Genomic DNA, 21,975 nt, shown 5'->3' on the forward strand with positions numbered 1-21,975 from the left:
GACTTGGGAAGGTGCAGAGACAGCCCAGGCAAAGACCTAACCGCAGAGCAAAGCCCTGCTTGCTGATATTCTTTCACATCGTTGGATGTCTTCGACGGACAGAGCAAAGTTGAAGACCTCTTTGATTCCTTGTTTTTCTTGTTTTTGTGGGACTTACCTAAACATCTGGTGTGACACCTGTGGGAAATTCTAAGATAAGGAATCTGCAGCCAGAGTTCTCAATTGAATTGTTCATGATCTACAACAACCATAACTTAAAGGCTACTTTATTAAGGTCTCCTTTAATAAGCTCCTGCCCTGCTTCTCGTATCAGAAAGGTAGTGGGATTTAATTGGTCATGAATTTATTTTGCATCAACAGGTCATGTTTATCTAAAAGAACTTTTTGATTGAGAACACTACACAGAATATTTCATTTTCTCCTTCTGACCATAAGACCATGGTAGCCAATGCATTTACACCTCCACATCGACTACAATGTAGTCTCTATCAGACTGTCAGCAAACATCTTAGGCAGACTTCTACATACTGAAAATGTGGCCTCACTCTTGGTCTTTGAACTAAGAAATTATAACTTTTTGAGGAAAAGTTAGACCATTGCACTGACACCGCTAAATTGAAGAGTCTTCTTTAAAACACTGTTTGGTCCACAGCACTGCCTTCTTATCAGTTTCTAAGTGAGTTAAATAGAGATCAAATTGCAAACTTCACTCTAAGAATAACCATCTACCCATATTTCTTCAGGAAAGCCAGATGGAGCGGGCGTCCCTTTCTTGAAGGTGGAAACTTAACTGTTAAAGTTTAGAAAAGGTTTCAAAACATGACTGTTTGATTTAACCTCTTAGCAGCTTGGACTTTCCACCCCCCCAGTGCTGAGCCCTTTTTTGGCTATTTGGGGTAGTTCGCACTTAGGCCTTCATAACTTTTTGTCCACATAAGGTATGCACGCCAACTTTGCATCCTTTTTTCCAACATCCTAGGGATTCTAAAGGTACCCAGAGTTTATGGTTTCCCCTGGAGGAGACCAAGAAATTAGCTAAAATACAGTGAAAATTTCGTTTTTTTTCAAAAAAATTGAAAAAAAGGGCTGCCGAAGAAGGCTTGTGGTTTTTTCCCCTGAAAATGGCATCAACAAAGGGTTTCTCGTGCTAAAATCACCATCTTCCCACCTTTCAGGAACGGGCAGACTTGAATCAGAAAACCACATTTTTCAACACAATTTTGGCATTTTACTGGGACATACCCCATTTTTACTATTTTAGGTGCTTTCAGGCTCCTTCCAGTTAGTGCAGGAATGGGTGTGAAACCAATGCTGGATCCCGGAAAGCTAAACATTTCTGAAAAGTACACAAAATTCTGAATTCAGCAAGGGGTCAATTGTGTAGATCTTACAAAGTTTTCCTACAAAAAATAACAGCTGAAATAAAAAAATATTGAAAGTGAGCTGAAAAAAACAGCCATTTTTCTCCACGTTTTACTCTGTAACTTTTTCTTGCAATGTCAGATTTTTTAAAGCAATATACCGTTACATCTGCTTACATACACCCGGTATACAGCAATTCATTTGCTGAAATATAAAGAGTGAAAATTAGGTGTCAAGAAAACCTTTGTATTTCCAAAATGGGCATAAGATAAGGTGTTGAGAAGCAGTGGTTATTTGCACATCTCTGAATTCCGGGGTGCCCATACTAGCATGTGAATTACAGGCCATTTCTCAAACAGACGTCTTTTTTACACACTGTCTTACATTTGGAAGGAAAAAATGTAGTGAAAGACAAGGAGTAATAACACTTGTTTTGCTATTCTGTGTTCCCCCAAGTCTCCCGATAAAAATGGTACCTCACTTGCGTGGGTAGGCCTAGCGCCCGCGACAGGTTATGCCCTAAAACACAACGTGGACACATCACATTTTCCCAAAGAAAACAGACCTGTGCCTAGCTGTGGATTTTGGCCTCTAGGTCAGCACCTAGGGAAACCTAGCAAACCAGTGCATTTTTGAAAACTAGACACCTATGGGAATCCAAGATGGGGTGACTTGTGGGGCTCTGACAAGGTTCTGTTACCCAGAATCCTTTGCAAACCTCAAAATGTGACCAAAAAACACTTTTTCCTCTCATTTTGGTGACAGAAAGTTCTGGAATCTGAGAGGAGCCACAAATTTACTTTCACCCAGCGTTCCCCCAAGTCTCCCGATAAAAATGGTACCTCACTTGTGTGGGTAGGCCTGGTGCCCGTGACAGGAATAGATCACACAACGGTCAATGTTGGTCTTACATGAGGCAGCTGGGGCAGCCGACCCTGGGGTGGTCCATTCCTGTTGCAGGCACTAGGTATAGGCGCTCAAGTGGGGTAGTGTTTTTACCAGGACAGGTGAGGAATCACTGGGTGGTAGGAATTTTGTGGACCCCAGCATATTCCTGTAGTTTGTGTGACAGAAATGCAAGAAAAATAGAGTTTTTCTTCAACATTTCAGCTTTGCAGGGTATTCTAGGTAAGAAAACTTTGGGAAATCCACACAAGTCACACCTCTGTGGACTCCCCCGGATGTCTAGTTTCCAGAAATGTTTGGGTTTAGTATGTTTCTCTATATGGCCGCTGAAACCAGGACCAAAAACACAGGTGCCTGCCTTACAAAACCAGTTTGTTTTGTGATGGATAATTTTGATGTCTCCACAATACGATTTGGGCTGTGGAATTTGGGGCTGAACTAAATTGGGGAGCTCCCAAGAGAGCACTCTCTCTCTCTCTCTCTGCTTGCCGCCGCATTCACCTGCTCTCTGGGTTGGGCTAACCCACTATTACCCTGTTGCACAGACTGTGCTTGCGAAGGGACAGCAGGACTGTCGTCATCACCTCCCTCATAATTTACTGGAAGAGGAGTTATCGAATGGGACTCCTCTGACTGAAAAATCACTCCCAGAGTCTGCGCCATTGTCCTATCACTCAGATGCTGTCTCAGTATCTGATGTCTCAGTCTCTGATCCTATGTCAGAGCTGTCCTCTATAACCAGAGTGACGGCAGCAGTCATCCATCAAGATCCCATCTCTGCTATTGGCTAAACTGTTGCACTAAAACACTAGCCTACGTAGACAGTCACAAAATCGATGGTGTGTGTGAGATACGTGCAACAGTAGAGGCCACCTTACCTGCGCTTCTTCCCTCAATCAGCACGTTCTTTCAAGACACTCAAAAAACACCTTGTCACATACCATTTGGCACAGTCTTTAGCACCTCCTGCGCCCAGTCCAACAATCATTATTGGTGCTCCCACTCCCTCCTCCTCGGATTCCCTCATTACCACCCAGCAAAAGTGCCCTTCATCTCTCCACAGCCGCCCCCCACCCCGCACATACATTTCATTTGTATTATAGCGCAGGTAATGGCTGACTTTACGAATGTACTCCTCTATTTACATAAAATACAGATTTCCTCTTTGCAGTATGCATATAAACCTTCTGCGCTTTTTTGTGGCACTAAAACTGCCACTAGACAAAAGTCTGATCCTTTTGTAGCAGAAACATAATCACAATACTTACTTGACTTTTTTATTGCTGCCTAAAAGCTACAGTTGAAATGCGTCAGTTGAAGTATGTGCATTGCTTTGAAGATGCAAGCTGCAACTGCAAGACAACTGGTGGCAAATATATATATATATATATATATATGGATCACTTTTATATGTGGGTCTGGTTTTCCTGGGGGGCCGATCGCAGCCCCCAAGTAAACCACACATGTATTGACAAAAGTGATCTATATATATATATATATATATGTATATATATATATATATATATATATATATAGATCTAGATCTATATATATATATATATATCTATATATATATATATATAGATCTATCTATAGATATATCCATGTAGGTAGATATATCTACATAGATATATCGATATATATAGATCTATATTTTTTAGTAGTTGTATGGTTTCCTTGGGGGCCAAAGTGGCCCCCAGGGAAATCCTTTAACAACTAAAAAAGATATTGCCCCCACAGGGGGTCACCCTGCCCACGGGCGACCCCCTGTCCATTTTTAAATAAAAAAATATATATAGATTTTTTTAAATAAAATTTAGCCCCTGGGGGGAGCACGAACGAAAGCGATCGCAACCCATCCCCCCCCCCCATATTTTTTTTTAAATATGCCCCCGGGGGGGAGGGGGTGGCCTCCCCAAGTGAAATCCCTGGTGTCTAGTGGTGTTTCCTGGCCCCCAATCGCAGCTGTGTTGCAATCGGGGGGCAAGGAAAACACTTTCAGGAAGGACTCGTAAGAAAGGGGAGAGTCTCCCCTTTCTTACGAGGCCTTACCGAACGTGGGGAAGGCCGTTTGGGGACGTTTTCCCCATCGGAGCAGGAAGCTTCCTGCTCCGATGGGGAAATCAACAAGGTGACGTCACAAAGGGGCGGGTGGGGGGCGGGGGAGACACGTGTCTCCTAGGTATTAAAAAAAAAAACATCCTCGAGTGCAACGCACCAGAGGATTTATTAACCCCCTCCCTGGTGTCGCCCACTGGTCGTGATCCGCACCAGGGAGGTAGTGTGGGCGTCGGCCAGTGGGCGACGCCCACATTTAAAGGGTTAAAACACCGTCGATTTGTACACTTCACGTCTCAGGAAGTTCTTTTACACTATAATGTAACCAATGTCACAGTATCAACCTGTGCTTTCTAAGTGTCCAACTAGACAGTATATTAACCTCTTCGGTGCTCATGGCGGAATGGCTCCGTCATGAGCACCGGTGGGCGTGTGCTGAGGATAGAACCAATCTGTCCTCGTGCCCACCCGTGGAGGAAGTGATGGTGCTCCCCCCTTGGGCCACCCTCTGTCACCCCCCCAACAGGGAATGGCAGCGAAAGTGCTTCCGCTGTGACCCACAAGCCCCCCCTCGGCATCAGCATGCTTGTGAAGCGCTGAGGTCATCAGATGGAGCCGGGAGCACACTGGAAGCTATTTGCTTCCAGTGCATCCAGGGAGGGGACAGTGTTTTGGCAAGTCCTTCCCTGTTTGTATTTTTTTGCAGGTTTACAGACGCGCTGGGAAAGGACTTTCCCTGTGCGCCTGTAAACAGTTGATTCGTGCTCCATAATTGTGGGTGGTGCCGCGATCATGGAGCAGCAGTCTACACCACTAAGCCACCAGGGATGTTTTTCCTGATTGTTGGGGAGCGACCCCTTAGGCAAGGGTCGCTCCCCTGGGGGCATTATGTGTATGTGTTTCAGCCCCCGGGGGCTGATTTGGCTGCTTTTAGGCTGATCAGGCCCCCAGGGAGGCTGAAACCCACTAGAAGCCGGGGATTTTTCATTTTGGGGTTTATTGCGGTGAGGTATCATTTTTATCAGGAGACCGAGGAGAATGCACAGTGGTAGGACATTTTTCTGTGCCTTAGCCACGCATGTGCCAAACTACGCATATGCGTGGTTATGGCACAGAAAAAGCCAGAGTGGATCAGGAGAGAACGCGGTAAGGTAAGTGGGGCTGGGGCAGGCGTGTGGGGTAGATTAAGGGCTTTGGCATTGTGGGGGGGCCGGGGCGAGCTGTTTTTGTTTTTTAAGGGTTGGGGTGGAGGGGTTTGGGTATTTATTTATTTTTTGGCTAAGGGTGGGGAGGTTGGGCTATTTTTTTTTTGCGGATGTAAGAGGGTTTTAGGTATTTTTTTATTTAGGACTTAGGGTAGGGGCAGGGTAGTTTATTTTTAAAGGGGTGGGGAGGGTTTAAGGAAGAGTGAGAGGAGGGAGGAGAGAAGAGGAGGAAGCATTGTGAGAGGACGCAGTGAGGTAAGTGAGGTTGGGGCAGGGTTGGTGGGTAGTTTTTAGCAGTGGGGGTTCGATTTAGGGCTTAGGGTTGGTGGGAGGTGTTGGGGTAGTTTAGTTTTTAGGGGCAGGGGTGGGCGGATCGGGCTAGTTTTTTGTTTATGGCTCAGGTTGGGTAGGAGGGTCAGGGTAATTTAGTTTTTAGGGACGAGGTTGGGGGGAAAGTCTGGATAGTTTTTTTTTTGTTTTTTTAGGGCTCAGGGACGGTGGGGGTCGGGTAGTTTAGTTATTGGGGAAGGTTTTAGGGCTCAGGGTGGGTGGAGGGTTTTGGGTTAGTTTCGTTTTTAGGAGCAAGGGTAGGGGTGTCGTGGTAATTTTGTTTTTAGGAGCAGGGATGGGTGGTCAGGATATGTTTTTAGGGCTCAAAGTGGATGGGGGAGTCAGGATAGTTTAGTTTCATGGGGCAGGGGTGGGGGGTTGGGTAGTCTTTTTTTGGGGGGGTTCAGGGCAGGTTGGGGTACTTTAGTTGTGAGGGGCGGGGTGGGGTGGGGTGTAGGGATAAGGTTATGTTTTTTTTTTAGGGCTCAGGGCAGGTGGAGGTACTTAAGCCATTACGGGTGGGGGTACCTTTGGGCCTCAGGGCGGGTGAGGGAGGGTTGTATGACAGAACTACGCATGCCATTTCCACATATGCCTATACTAGGCATGCTTTTACAGCAAATTTTGTTGGCTAATTTCTCAGTCCCCTCCAGAGGAATCCACAAACCCAGGGTACCGTTATAATTCCCAGGATGTTGGAAAAAAAGGGTGCAAATTTGGCGTAGATACCTTATATGGATAAAAAGGTATGGGAGCCTAAGAGTGAACTACTCCAAATAGCCAAAAAAAAGCTTAGTACGGGGGAGGCTTGGCAGCAAAGGGGTTAAGAGAGCCACCATAGATAGAAAGGACAGTACTGGCATGTTATAACATTACTATTTCTACATTTTTTACTCATAAAGTACACCTCAAGCTAATTTGCTTCTTGGCACGTCAGAAGTAAATACAACAGAGCAGAACTCAGAACAATTGTTGAAAAGTAGGTTTTAAACGGACTTCCAAAAATATTATGCTGAGGAGGTGGTGGATTTAGAAAGAGGGCAACAATGGTGAAATAGAACAATTGTGGCCTCCTTTGTGCTTATATACTCAACACAAGGACTAATCCATACACTTAGTACAGACCCCGGGTAAACTTTGGTAAAGAAATACACAATGGTCCTGTGGGTCCAATTTTCGCAAAGATCTACCACCCCACTGATACCTGATCCACTATGAGAGAGGTAGCATATCAAAAAATGAAATTATAGTCCAACAATATACTGCCAATGTGATATATTATTTTTACAGCATCGCAACATCGTGAATTTGAACAATCAAATGCAGGAGGCTCAAGGAGCTGAAAGTGCTAAGTGCAAAAGTACATAATTACATATGTACATCGGAAAAACAGGAGGTACCCACAATGAGTTTCAACATTAACAAGAGTATATCCCCATTTTTTAGATTTGTTGACCAGATAACCCCATTAGTTGTCGACGTTTTGACCCAAAGGGAACTAATCCACAGGTCTCACTAGTAAAGGGAGGAATGACAGATAGCCTTAAACAGGAGCAACTAAAAAGGCAGCCACGAATGCAAACATAAATGCAATCCCAGTGATGGTGGTCACACAGAAGGCTCCATTCGAATGATACTGGCCACGAACCACAGAAACTATTTGTGTCCGGTAAGCACTGGATAGGCAGACTCGGTCCCTCAGTGAGTCTGTGTGTCCAGAGCCTACCAGACATCAGTTTCTTCTATGGCAAGTGACCCGCATCAAATAAAGCAGAGCTGGTCTGACGATTGCAGGGCATGTGGGCTACGTACTTTCTAGATGGAATGCCATAGCTCCCTGGCCGTAAATTCACCAAAATGCCAGGGGGAGCAGAAGTGACATCAAGCGAAATTTCATCTTTACCTCCACTCACACACATGTGCTTACACAACCACTCATACACTCACTCTCTTTTACATAAGCACACTCTCACCCGCAAGCATGCATACACCACACATGTAAAAGTGTTTTTTGCTTACCTCGGCTACCAAGAAGAGTCATAGTCCAGCTAACTGTAATTCATTTAGTGTAATAAAAAAAACTGATTGAAAACAAGGAAATTGAGCCCCAAGCAACGTCCATAAGGACGAGCTGCCCCTGTAGTTCTGGCACTGCCTTTTCCACCTCTGAGGCCAGGGTCACAGAGGCGGTGCCAGGGGTCGCAAGGGCAAGCTGGGGGTCGCAGCTGGGATCCCTAAATGATGTCCATGCATAGCTCTCTTTCTCTCTATTCCTTCCACTCAACGCAAACAGCTTGCCCTTTCAAAAATCAATTAAACGCATTTCTTAAGATAGAATTATAAATCAAGGCATCTCAAGAGCGCCTTTGCGTATTACCTGAGGCAGACTGCAGTATCTGAAAAGCTCTTCATCATTCTGAAAGTCCTGTACTTTAGTGATGGTTTTCTGGTCTGGAACAAATTCAGATTTAGCGATGGCAATGTCTCTCATAATTTGCAATCCTGGAACTGACACCTCTTTCCTGCAGATCCTTTCAAATTCATTCCTGGGGACATTGGCATAATAAAACATAATTATTGGACACAACAAGAGGAAAGGAGGACTCTGATACACTTGCTCTGGCACAGAACTAACATTAGCAAGACTTTTTTCCCTGCCGATCAGATCCTCATTGTTTCAGCTACTCATGGCAGGCAGGTTTTCGGCGTAATGCATGCTTGTTCGCCCTAAGATCATGAATCCATTGCCACAATTTGTTTTCTCCTCTGCCTGCACAGGAGGCCCCCATCTTCATCTCTGTCCCTACCAAAGACAAGCAAGAAACTCTCTTGAATCATGTATAGGGTAAAGGTACAGGATCACCAGGTCTTGGACTAGCCAGGGTCTGTGACTCCACACTAAAACCAACGAGGGTGGCTTGACAATACATCAAGAGAGACTTCTTTGTGCCACCTTTGGTCCTCTAGCATATTTTTCTCTTTCATTTCTTTGTATTAAAGGCCCAAGAAAGGGAGAGAGACTAATTGTGTGTCTCCATGGTCAAAGTGAGTGATCGCTGAGATGGGAGAAGCTGGCTATGACCCTCCTAGGCTATTGGCCATCATTTCCTGTTATCCTTAGGGCTTCATAGAAATGAGCACCTCTCAGTCCAGCAAATAAGACCATAACTGCAATTTATACTGGGGGCACTAGAACATAATGTTTTCACAAGTATCTTCCTTACTCTTTCACTAACATTTTTAGTGCAATATTTATTGTTTAGAGCTTTGACCTCGGAGCACCGGCCTCACTGTTCTGCTTTTCGGCCTCCTATATTTTCCTGCTAAATCTAAACCACGTTCATCTTCAAGAACCAGGAATTGTTCTTTATTAGGCATGCTATTCTGTGTTCGGACCTTGATGTGAAACATTTCTTACATCAGAGGCAAGAAATGACTTAAAGATCACCACATGCTTCTCAGATGAGGCTTGAATAATATGCCAGGGCACATACCGTGGTCAAAGGGGAAACACCACTATGCAGGTAAATATGCATGACAGCTCACCAGTATCTGCTACAAACACCAAGCAACTGTCAAGGAGTTGATCCTGAAACACGAAACTGCATTCATGAGAGAGCAACAATCTCTTTTAAATGCAAATAAAAGTCTCCCAACCATGACAACCAATTTAAACTGGGTCTGTGTTTAGATCAAGAACAAAACTTTACTTGCTGGGTGAAATCAAAATTGATAAACTTTTGCCAACTATCTACAGATATACCGAAGCACTGATAAGCAAATGGTAGACATGGTAATGGCAGAAATGTTACTCAGTGGCATCCAACATGGTTGAGTGAGGTTGCTGTAATAATGATATATTCATAAGCACATGCAAAGGTCTACCACCAAGGAGTCATGTGTACATTAGCCAGAAAAGAAGGCTGTAACCAAACATAAATCCCTCTCCCTGTGTAAGGTTTGTAAATTTTACCATGGAAGCACACAGAGTTCCGAGAGTCACATATATCTACTATAGATTCAAGGCATTCTCTGCCGAAAAACAAATATACATTAATCAAGTAAATTGCCTTATTGCACGTGGTCTAGATTGTTTTTTTAAAAAGTGTGTTGATATTCCATTAGATTTGCAAGAAAAGCTAGAATTATAATGTTCTACAAAATGAGTATGAGTGCTGGGGGGAGGGGGTAACGTCACAGTATGCTACCTCAATTATACACAAATAGTTAAGAAGTAACCTGTCAATAATGTTTATTAATAAAACTGAAAAAGACTAGGCATGCCAAGTAAAAACAAGGGAAATAAACCTTCACGCGCCAACTGAAACATATCGTGAAACTCTAGGGGAGTATTTCTGGAGGTACAGGCAGTGCTTAATTTGTACTTGTAGTTTCCGGTGCTGAGCACCGGCACTTATTTTTGAGGGCCGGCGCTTAATTTTTTGCATCAAGCGTTAATTGCTAGCAAAAGAAATTTGGGAAAGACGGAGGAAGAGAAAAACGAAAAAGCGTTACAAAGGTAGAGAGCAGAAAGATGCTGGAGTGAGCAAAAGGGACAGGGAGTGGCTATAAATCAGTGGTGGCTGGCAGCTTTAGGAGGGAGGGGGGTGGGCGGGGCACACACACAAACACACACAGACATTCTTTCACACACAGACGCACACACGCACATCCATTAACAACACTCATACCATTCAAACATGCACGCACGCACTAAACATTCATTTTAAAACATCACACACACTCATTCTTTCACACACGCACGCACGCACATCCATTAACAACATTAAAAAAATTCAAACATGCACGCACGCACCAAACATTCAATTTGAAACATCACACACATACACACACACACACACACACACACTTACCTTCGGCCTCCAGGTCCCAGGAGGGTTGGGACTGCTGCCTTCCCTCATTGGCTGACCTTAGGTCAGCCAATGAGGGAAGGCAGCAGTCCCAACCTCGTCACAGAGTGGGATGGGGTCAGTGAGACTGCTGACCCCACCCCACTCTGTGACGAAGTGTCACTGATTGACACTCGCCCTGGGCACTTCAGGGCTTAAACTGAAGCTCCCAGGGAGAGTGTCAATTGGTGACACTTTCCTCGGGCCTCGAGGCACCTTTGCTGGGCCGAGGAGGTCACGCCCATAGGAGCTGTGATCTCCTCAGCCCAGCAAAGTTCAGCTCAGGCAGCCAGGAGTCTGCGCAAATTGCGCATGTCTGCTCCTGGCTGCCTGACCTGAACATGAAGAGTGTCTGTCAGGCTGACCTTTGTTCAGCCTGAGAGACACTTTTCATGGGGGGCAAAAGGTAGGGGGGCATGGCCCCTCTGCCCTAAAGGCCATGCCGCCACTGCTATAAATAGAGTAAAGAGGCCCGAGATGGCTTCAGGATTACGCTGCCTCGGTATTCCGTGTTCGCACATTTAATTGCAACGGCCGCGTGTTTAAGTGGAGGGCTTTGAGCACCGGCACCTTTTTATTTACAAATTAAGCAATGAGTACAGATCAACATTCAGTGCGATAAACAGGCGTGTGTTAAAAAGGGTCGCAAAAACATGGCATATGGTCTCCCGCACTGCCACTGCAAGTTTTTAGGTGACCGAATACGACATTTTCAGCCACTTCAGCCACTACCTCAGGTCAGATCAAAGTTACAAATGGTTGTATGATAGATAGAAAGCAGATAACGAAATCAAGATGACAGGTGACTTTACGTGAAAAAACGAACTGGAATAGAAGGATGAAAGAATATCGATCTAGAACTAAAGCAAAATAGGTTTGCCGTACGGAACTGTATGTAAAAATATTACAAAGTGAAATATAAATTAAGGATACATTCAAACCTTTCAAGGCAAAACATGCAACCAACAGTCTGCTGACAGAACACGATATATGATGCACTCTGAGATGAAAAAGTGATGGAACAATGGCGGGTAACTCTACATCAATCAAGACCCTCAACCCACTCACAAATGCATTTACATTTTACATTTACATTTTTACAAATGGAAACAACCAGCAGTACCAATTACAATCAAATGGTATACCTGAATTCTTCAATGTCTCTGTCTGAAACCAGATTTTTAATCACGAGAAACCCATTTTCCTCGTAAAAAAGTCTCTGATCTGGGGACAGGAGGTTATTATCCACGGAATACCTATTGGAACAAAAGCGAAGACAACTATAGTATGTACAAAACAGGTCCTTTTAACACTTCAAAACCGAACGGTTAAACAGCAAATCTTCAGTAATTGTTGTCTGGAAATAGATATGGTGTTATTGAGAATGGAATGCTCAGCAGTAGTACTCAGCGTTATGAAACCATCTCTTGTTAACATGTTGTAAACTATCTGTTCATGAAATCTTTTTTCTACTCAACAAGGCACTAAATTTGATCTGTGAATTCGGATTGGGGATGGTTTGATTGTTGTTCTTAAATAATTTAAGATGTATTCTTTTTACTACTAATTCAGAGTGCCATTTTCCAGAATTATTGTGTCACTAAGGGGGCTTTCCTTTCTTACAAAGGTGTTTGATTTTTTGAAACACCACAAAATATGCCTTCTAACATCAACATTTGTTAATGGCCACTAACATTTCAATCCTCAACTTAACACATCAGAAATTGTTTAAACAATTGGCTCTTAACCTTTTGACTTCTGAGGACCCCTACTTAGACATTACTGGAAATGGGAGCCCCCCACTGAATTATTATTAGAATTAAAGACCCACACTTAGTTATTCCTATAAGCCGGGGAACCTGGCCTGAGCATTTTGATGATTTGAAACACTAACCGATACACGAATACAGAAACAAGCATTCATTAAACAAATACACAAATCATGAAATAATGTATTGAATTTACTGTTAAATATAACTAAAATCAATATTGTAATTTTAATAGGGGGGTTGGAGTGTTTCTAAGTTCAAATGAGGCCACTCATCATCCATCTCTATTCTGTGGAATGCACTTGAACTGCTCTCAAAAATAAATCTGAGGATACTAACTTAGGGTCTGATTATGACTTTGGCAGTCGGACCGCCAGACCACCAAGGCGGCGGTCCCAAAAAGATCACAGAGTCAACGGTATGTCGCCCGCCGTATTACAATGTTATAGCTGAACCAGCAGCGATGTACTTGACAGCAGTGAACGCAGTCAGCAAAACAAGGTATATTTTTACATTTGTGTTGATGCAGGTGTGTACATTTGGACCAAAAGGTACACATATGCACGACAAACGTGTAAAAATATGTTGGGCATGTGTCACTCCATTGCTGTGACAGAGCCATAAATGCCCAGTCCAGTCAATGACAGAAAAAAGCTAATTGTACTTAACTGTTTTTCTTTTGTTTTTTTTCCCAGGGATTAAGATGCTGTCTTGAAGGGTGGGCCCTGGATGAAGGGATCCACGTTGGAGACTGTAGGGAATAGAAGGAAATGGGGGAACTAGCACTTCATTTCCTTCAATTTCCCCATCTTGTAGCAGGCGGTCTCGCCCACCATGGATGGCTTGGTGGAACAGCACATCGTAATGTGCATGGTGATACCTTTGCCTATACCGTACTGTGAAAGCTGCTTTTCCCCAGCCACCATCAAAGTGGTCGGTGTATGGTTTGCAGTATTGGCGGGACTCTGGCCGTCTCTAGTTCAGCACACCTCCAACATCGTAATACGCCAGTCAGGCTACCACTATGGTGGACCCTGGACCACCAAACTCATAATCTGGCCTTTCATTTTTAGTCTCCAATTTCAGATTACTTCAGATTTTCAACAAGATTATGGGAAACATGAAAATAAACAAGCACTGGCAGAGCCAACTGATCCAACATTGGTTGTCAGTCTTTTGGTTTTGGTAATGTTTGTCTTGTTATGACGTTGCTTTTGTAACACTTTATTGTTGTGGGCACTGCCAGGCCCTAACCATTGTAACGAACATAGACAAAAAAGCAAAAAAAGTTTTATGGGCACTAAAAGCACAGCCACAGTGGTTCCTGGCACTGAACAAAACTACTTTGTGTGCCAATATGCTCCTTGCGGAAGAGCAGAATGCTTTCACTCACAGCAAAGCCAGCCTATAGATAGAGAGGGAAATAGAATTTAAATAAAAACAAAATGTCTTTGTTTACACCAGGCCTAATTATGGGCACAATTCTTAAGTGCACCTATGGTATATGTCTTTAAATTAGTTGCTTTCTTGAAGCACAATTTACATAAGTAGACCAAGAAATCATACTCTTTGAAAATATTTGTGAACTGCATTTTAGCATGAGCATTTATTCATGTGTAGATTTGCTCATTTGAAAATCTATTGAGCGTTTACAAGTTCACTTTCCCTCCAACCACTTTTTTTCCCCAACCCTGGAAGAACTTCTGCTTCCCTTGTCAGGAGTACATTTCTAACCTTCCTCAGTTTGGGAAAAGATTACAGAAGAGCTGGCGAAATTCCTTAAAACATGCAAGTTAGTAGGTTTGCACAGACTCAAAGGCATTCCAGCCCTGGAACTATTGCTTACTGCTTTTTACAACCCCAGTATATAGATATGCTGAAAGGTCGCAAAATAAGGAGATTGCTATAGTAGGGCTTGAAATTACTAGTATTCAAGCCCTACTATAGTATTATCCCTGGCATAATCAGAGAGGCCATTATCATTATCGGAGTTCTTAAGTAATGAGACTGCTGCCATAATTTGTCGCTGCACTACATGGCACCAAAGGGACAAGTAGATTTTTTTTACAGGACAAGTAGATTTAAGAAGCAAACTGTCCAATGAACAAGTAGTTTATTTTATTAAATTCCACACCCTTGTGAAGTGTTTTTCTTGTTCACATTATGTATATCATAAGCTTTCAAATATCAAATCATGTTTCAAACATTTATTCCTACAGATGTTGATAGGAATACACTTTTAAATGATTCATTTAATAATTACCATTCTAATTATTTAATAGCTGCAATTCACATTCAAACTGCAAAGAAGCTCTGCAGTAGCCTGAAAATATCCTGAACCAAAAAATCCATTGTATTCAAAACAGTACTGCTGCACATTACAACAACATGGCAGCCCACCAAACAGACCAGATGACAAAGAACAAAGTTCATGTTTCAACTATATTGTTGCCTGTAGTCAAAGAAGAAAGAATCCCATCCTGATGGAGCAAATTAAAAAGAAAACACTAAGGGTCTGATTACAACTTTGGCGGAGGGGGTTATTCTGTCCCAAATGTGACGGGTATCCCGCCCACCGTATTACGAGTTCCATAGGATATAATGGACTCGTAATACGGCAGGTGGGATATCCGTCACATTTGAGGCGGATAAACCCCCTCTGCCAAAGTTGGAATCATGCCCTAATTCTTCCCAAGACATCATTCACCTGTTTCTGCTACAAGCCCACCTCAGGGGGATCACCCATACCAACATCAAGAAGCAAGGTTGTCATCGTTTTTTCCCCATGAAACACCAGTTTACAAATGCTGGACAAAGACCTTGCATGGTAAAAGACAGTCTGGGCAGTCTGTGAGGAGAAGTGACAGCTGACTTGCATAACATGTCATTTAAAGAATACAGGATATATTGACAGTTGGTCCAGTGGAACTCTTTACTGCAAATTCACAAAATATCAGATTGGCTGATAGGGCTTCTCTCCCCGTCTGCCATCTCGGTCCCACAGACTGGCTGCAACATCAATAGACATGTTAGTGCCACCATTATAGGATATGCAGGCTCAGTTCCTGTGTCCTGAAAAAAAAGAAAAGAATAAGGTATAATGGGGTAATGTTGGGGCACCCTGACCCTCAGGTTCTTGTGGGGGTCAAAAACAATTGTGCTGTGGGACACATCAAGGCCTCCCGTTTGGTACAGCAAGACTCCTGTGGGATTCAACCTGCATCCTCATGTGCTCCCGCAGAGTACCACAGATATTGGGACGGAAAAGTCCTCTGCATGGTAAGAGACGTTTACCCTTGCCCTGAGTGCCCAACTGTATTGTTGTAGGGATCCCTAATGCTGATTTCCTGACATAGATGAACACGGATCATGTGAGTGTGCCAAGACACAAGCCTGTCTCACAGATTGCAGTATTGCTGGGCCAAAGAGCTGCCCTCACAGTGGTGGAATACTACTGCCTTCACCAGGAGTTGAGCATCACAAGCATGGTGGTGCCAGCGTAATGTGTAGTGATTAGTAGTGGTGAACAGGTCCGTTTTACCCTGTGTCACTGGAGTGAGGTCTTCAGGCTTACTCACCTTCTTAAAAGTTCTGATGCTTTGTGCTTAACTACTCACCCCTGGCCTATATCAATTGATGTGGAAGTGTGTGCATGGTGGAAATATGATGAGTGCATGTGTATTTGCAAGAAATTCACTACACAAAGGGTAAAGCGTGGTACAGTACACACATGGAAAATATGTGTGTGTGCTGGCACACTCTGGTATGGTACATAGAGACTACAATACTGAACAGTAGGCGTGTGCTGTATGTGGGTATGCTGGTGGTGGCATAATACACCACAACTGTGCTGTGGATGTACACTGAGTGCAAAAGTGCCTACTACATTACATGGAGGACCTTGAGATCCATTTTGGGACGCCCAGGCATGCCAGGTGAAAACATAAGGAGTAGAGGAATCCCCCCAGACAGATTTATGTATTGCTGCATTCCTGTATGCTGGGAGGGATATGCACTGGAGGATGCGAGAGACATACTCTCTCTGAACATTTATTTCAGAGACAGATCACAAGGAAGGAGCCTGGATGCATCTCAGGGAGGGAGAGATGGGGCTGATAATGGGATCATAAAGAGTAGGACTATGGGCCAAGGATTAACCTGAGCCAAGAAGCAAGGTGGAAGATGCCTGCTCCCGCACCCATCAGACGGTCACCAGTGTGCTGGATTAGTTTGGCAACCCCGTATGCCAGGAGGGGCAACTATGGATAACAACCTCAGGTCAGCGTGACAAGACTTGTAAGTGTTGTGGTAGCGACCCTGTATGCCGGGAGGGGCCATCAGAGATGCTGAGGACAATAGTGATAGTCCCCCCTTCCATGTTGTCACCATACTCCAACACTCCTATGAATGAAAGCACATGGGAATTTTGTCCCCCTTTCATCAGAAATATGACTGTGTACTATTCCTAACCTATAACACATGCACCACTCAACACTGAATGTTGATTTTATACACTGACATCTTGTATATTGCATGTAACAATGTTAACAAGATATAATTGATGTCTTGAATCGTGAGCTGTAACCTCTATTAAACCTTTATATTTTTTCCTTCTTAAAAAAACAATAAAACAGAATTATATAAAAATCAGAGATTCTGTAGCCAAGGGTCTGGGTTGTCGTCCTGCTGCTGTGACCAACATGGGACCTGCCTGCATTCTGTGGACTGCACTGAAGGAGGCCCGAAGACCAACAAGACCCCGCCAGAGCCCCGTCGGAGCATGGAGACCACCGCCCATCGCTGTGGGATCCCAGGCTATCATCGGAGAAGGAGCAACCCTGATCGTCAGAACCAGCTGGTGGCATCTCTTGAGGGAGACAGCCTGTGCCTGCCAGCTGCTGCTTGTGACCATGTGCATCCAGACTTTGCCGATCTGAAGCAGGACGGCACTGCACTACTGATTGGCTCCACACCGCCGGAGCAGGTAAGCCAATAACTGGGCCTTTGGGACCCCGGGGGACATACTGGCATTGGTGCTGCAACCCCACAGCCTCTGGTGACTGAACTTACAAAAAGAGTCCAAGGGGATAACTCTCGAGTATGGCCTAATAGTTTACATTCCCAAGATGCGGTCATCAGTGAACATCAAACCCATTGCTTTAGAGGTGGGAGCACAGGAAGTGGCCTGACAATTGCTGCAGCCCCAACCTCAAGGGGGATTGTGTAATTGATTTTAAATGATGTTTACCTTTGCATGTGTAGAGTTACAATTCAAATACTTCCCTTTATGTAAAAACAAATATTTGAATAGACATTGATTATTGTTCATGCTGCTTGCACACTGAGTGATGAGGTGAGTTGTTAGAAATGGAGGCTCTAGTTGACAGTGGTTTGCATGCTGTCCAAGTAGGGACCCTCCCTCTAGTCAGGGTAAGGGAGTCACATACCTAAGATAACCCCTGCTACCCCCCTTGGTAGCGTGGCACAAACTATATATACAAACAAAGATGAATAAGTTACTTACCTTCGGTAACGCTTTTTCTGGTGGATACAGTAACTACCTGTGGATTCCTCACCTAAAGAATTCTCCCCTCGCGCCAGCCTCGACGGAAATTTCTTCTAGCTCTGCACGTCGACGATGACGCCACAATCGCCCGACTCCACGCGACGCCGTATGACGTCATCTAGGCAATAAGAAGCCCTCGTCGACGTGCAGACGTCAGTTATCACCATTTTGTACGTGCCTAAGAGGCGAACAGGTGAACAGTGACCTTAAAGGGAACATAGTCACAACAAATGGAATGAAATCACAACATTTATTATAATAATAAAGATAAAGATAAAGTCAGGTAACAGCAATAATTGCTCTATATGAAATTAAAATATGTCAAACAAGTCCAAACATGTGTTCTTTGAACCATCTAAATTAGTGAAAGAAATGCATATATACATGCCCCAACTATATACATAAGCCAGGTATATACATATATACAAGACAAAGGATGCTCACCCATGGATTTCATGGTATGACCAGTCAGGCAACGGGGAGGCGGGTGGGACCGTGAGGAATCCACAGGTAGTTACTGTATCCACCAGAAAAAGCGTTACCGAAGGTAAGTAACTTATTCTTCTGATGGATACACCTACCTGTGGATTCCTCACCTAAAGAATAGAGTCCCAAAGCAGTACTACCTCCGGAGGTGGGTGCCCGAATGGTCAAACCAAGAAATCCTGCAGCACTGAGCGAGCAAAATGGCCATCCCTCCTAACCTCAGAATCCAAACAGTAATGTTTGACAAAAGTATGGAGGGACGCACAAGTCGCCGCCCTGCAGATGTCAGCCACAGGAACACCCCTAGCCAAAGCCGAAGAAGCAGCCTTAGCTCTGGTGGAATGGGCATGAAGCCCCACAGGTGGTTCTTTCTTCGCCAAAGAATAAAAAAATGTAATACATAGAATGACCCACCTGGATAGCGTTCTCTTGTGGACAGCTCTACCTTTCCTCTTCCCCACGTATCCAACGAAGAGCTGATCATCTTGCCTGAACTCCTTCGTCCTGTAGACATAGAAGCTCAGCGCTCTTCGTGGATCCAGCCAGTGGAGTCTCTCTTCCTTCTTGGATGGATGAGGTGGAGGTTAAAAGGAAGAGAGAGTAATAGACTGCCCCAAGTGAAAGGGTGTAACAACCTTCGGGAGGAAAGCCGCCTTGGTCCTTAACACCACTTTGTCTCTATGGAAAGAAAGGTATGGGGGCTCTACACTAAGAGCCTGAAGCTCACTGACCCTTCTGGCCGATGTTATGGCCACCAGGAACACAGTCTTGAGAACTAGCAACCGCAAAGAGCAAGAATGCATCGGCTCAAATGGGGACCCCATTAAAAATGTTAATACCAAATTGAGGTCCCACTGAGGCATAACAAATGGCGATGGTGGAAATTTGTTAGTAAGCCCCTTAACAAACCTTAAAACAATAGGAGACTTAAATAAGGAAGGCTGATCAGGAAGGCACAGAAAAGCCGACAGAGCAGATAAATAACCCCTGACTGTGGCAACCGCACAACCTTTCTGCGCCAGGAAAAGAGCAAATGACAATATGTCAGACAAACAAGCCTTTAAGGGATCAATTCTGTCCTCTCCACACCAGCATACAAATTTAGCCCAACGACTTGCATAGATCGATTTGGTGGAGTGTCGCCTGGCTGATAAAATAACATCCACTACTTCTGGTGGGAGAGAAAAAGCACTCAGATTGCCCCGTTCAATCTCCAGGCATGAAGGTGCAGGCTCTGGAGGTGGGGGTGTAGAATCTGCCCCTGCAACTGCGAGAGGAGGTCCACCCTGTAAGGGAGACGGAGCGGTGGGCACTGAGAGAGTTGGAGAAGGTCTGAATACCACACCCTTCTTGGCCAATCCGGAGCTATTAAGATGACCTGGGCTCGGTCTTGGCGGATCTTCCTCAGAATCAAGGGTATGGGAGGAAACGCGTAAAGCAACTGACCCTTCCAGGACATCTGAAACCCGTCCCCCAAAGCTCCTTGCACCGGATACTGGAGGCTGCAAAATAACAGGCACTGCGCATTCTCCTGAGTTGCAAACAGATCTATCTGTGGATATCCCCACATCTGGAAGATGTACAGAACCAGATCTGGATGAAGACGCCACTCGTGGTCGACCGAGTTGCGTCGACTGAGAACGTCCGCACGCACGTTCAGAGCCCCGGCCAAATGATGTGCTACCAAGCAGATCTTGTGATCCTGAAGCCAGGACCAGAGTCGAAGAGCTTCTCTGCAGAGAAGATATGATCCCACTCCATCCCTGCTTGTTTATATACCACATCGCAGTAGTATTGTCTGTTAGGATCTGGACTGACTGACCGCAAATGGAAGGGAGGAAGGCCTTGAGAGCCAGACGTACTGCCCGCAATTCCAACAGATTGATATGAAATCTCTGTTCCACTGGAGACCAAAGTCCTTTGACCTCCAGGTCCCTCAGATGAGCTCCCGACCCTAGAGTGGAAGCATCCGTTACAACTGTGGCCACTGGTGGCGGTAGCTAGAACGACCTTTCTTGTGACAGGTTGTTGACCGCTGCCCACCACTGAAGATCCACTGCAGTGTCTCTGGAGATCTTTATCGATTACTCGAGATCTCCTTTGTGCTGAAACCACTGCCTGCGGACGCACCACTGAAGAGCCCTCATGTGCCAGCGTGCATGAGTGACCAGCAGTATGCAAGAAGCAAACAGACCGAGCAGACGAAGGACCTTGAGGACTGGAACTACTGCTTCATTTCGAAACATTGGAATCAACGCCTGGATGTCCTGAACCCGCTGGGGCGGAGGAAAGGCCCGATTCAATGTCATGTCCAATGCTGCCCCTATGAACAGGAGGCGTTGAGAGGGCTCCAGGTGAGATTTGGGCACATTGATTAAAAATTCCAGGTCGTACAACAATTGAGTTGTCGACTGGAGATGACGCCGCACGAGCTCCGGAGTTTTGGCTTTGATCAACCAATCGTCCAGATAGGGAAACACCACTATCCCCCTTCTTCTGAGCTCTGCCGCTATCACCGCCATCACCTTTGTGAAGACTCGAGGTGCTGAAGTAAGACCAAACGGGAGGACCGCAAACTGATAATGTTGCGATCCCACCACAAACCGGAGATACTTCCTGTGCGATTTGAGGATCGGAATATGGAAATATGCATCCTGCAAATCGACAGACACCATCCAATCTCCTTCGTTCAACTCCAAAAGAACCTGTGAAAGGGTCAGCATTTTGAACTTTTCCTGCCTGAGGAACCAATTCAAAGTCCTCAAGTCCAGAATTGGTCTTAACCGACCATCCTTTTTGGGGATCAGGAAGTACCTTGAATAACAGCCCTGACCCTTCTCCTGCTCGGGAACCAACTCTACTGCGCCTTTTGCCAATAGGGATAACACCTCCTGTTGTAGTAACAGAAGATGGTCTTCCGAACAGAAGGATGAGTGGGGAGGGAAGGGAGGAGGGAACTCCCGAAAGGGAAGAGCATACCCCCTCTTCACAGTGTCGATGACCCAAGAGTCTGTTGTTATAAACTCCCACATTGGAAGAAATTTGGCAAGTTTCCCCCCTACCGGAGACAAGTGGACAGGGAGTGGTGGAGGACTAAGGTTGCTTTCCCTGGTGCACCCCTCCCGAGGAAGAGGAAGAGGCAGAGTGCTGCTGGGTGGCTCCTCTTGTACGGACTCTGACCTTGCCCCTGAAGGATCTGTATGGCAGGGAGCTTGCAGTTTGTTGTGGTCCTTGGAATATGCCACGAAAGGAGGAGCCACGTCCAAAACCCCTAAACCTCCTATAAGACCTAAAGGAGGAGGAGGCAGCTGACTTAAGTCCTAGCGACCTCGCTGTGGCTCTGCTCTCTTTAAATCGTTCAAGAGCAGAATCTGCCTTTGTTC

At 44.9% G+C, this 21,975-nt stretch overlaps 1 protein-coding gene across 1 annotated transcript in view; it reads right to left on the bottom strand.

Annotated features, from left to right (window-relative positions):
* Positions 1-12,551, bottom strand: part of LOC138287164 (phytanoyl-CoA dioxygenase, peroxisomal-like) — a 231,392-nt gene extending 218,841 nt beyond the window's left edge. The window contains exons 1-3 of the mRNA XM_069227525.1: positions 12,544-12,551; positions 11,917-12,027; positions 8,239-8,407 (exon numbers count right to left, since the gene is read on the bottom strand). Of these exons, the coding sequence (XP_069083626.1) occupies positions 8,239-8,407; positions 11,917-12,027; positions 12,544-12,551 (288 nt within the window). The remainder of the gene's footprint in view (positions 1-8,238; positions 8,408-11,916; positions 12,028-12,543) is intronic.
* Positions 12,552-21,975: the final 9,424 nt, after the last annotated feature.

This window comes from Pleurodeles waltl, chromosome 4_1 (genome assembly GCF_031143425.1).
Source record: "Pleurodeles waltl isolate 20211129_DDA chromosome 4_1, aPleWal1.hap1.20221129, whole genome shotgun sequence".
NCBI classification, from domain to species: domain Eukaryota; kingdom Metazoa; phylum Chordata; class Amphibia; order Caudata; family Salamandridae; genus Pleurodeles; species Pleurodeles waltl.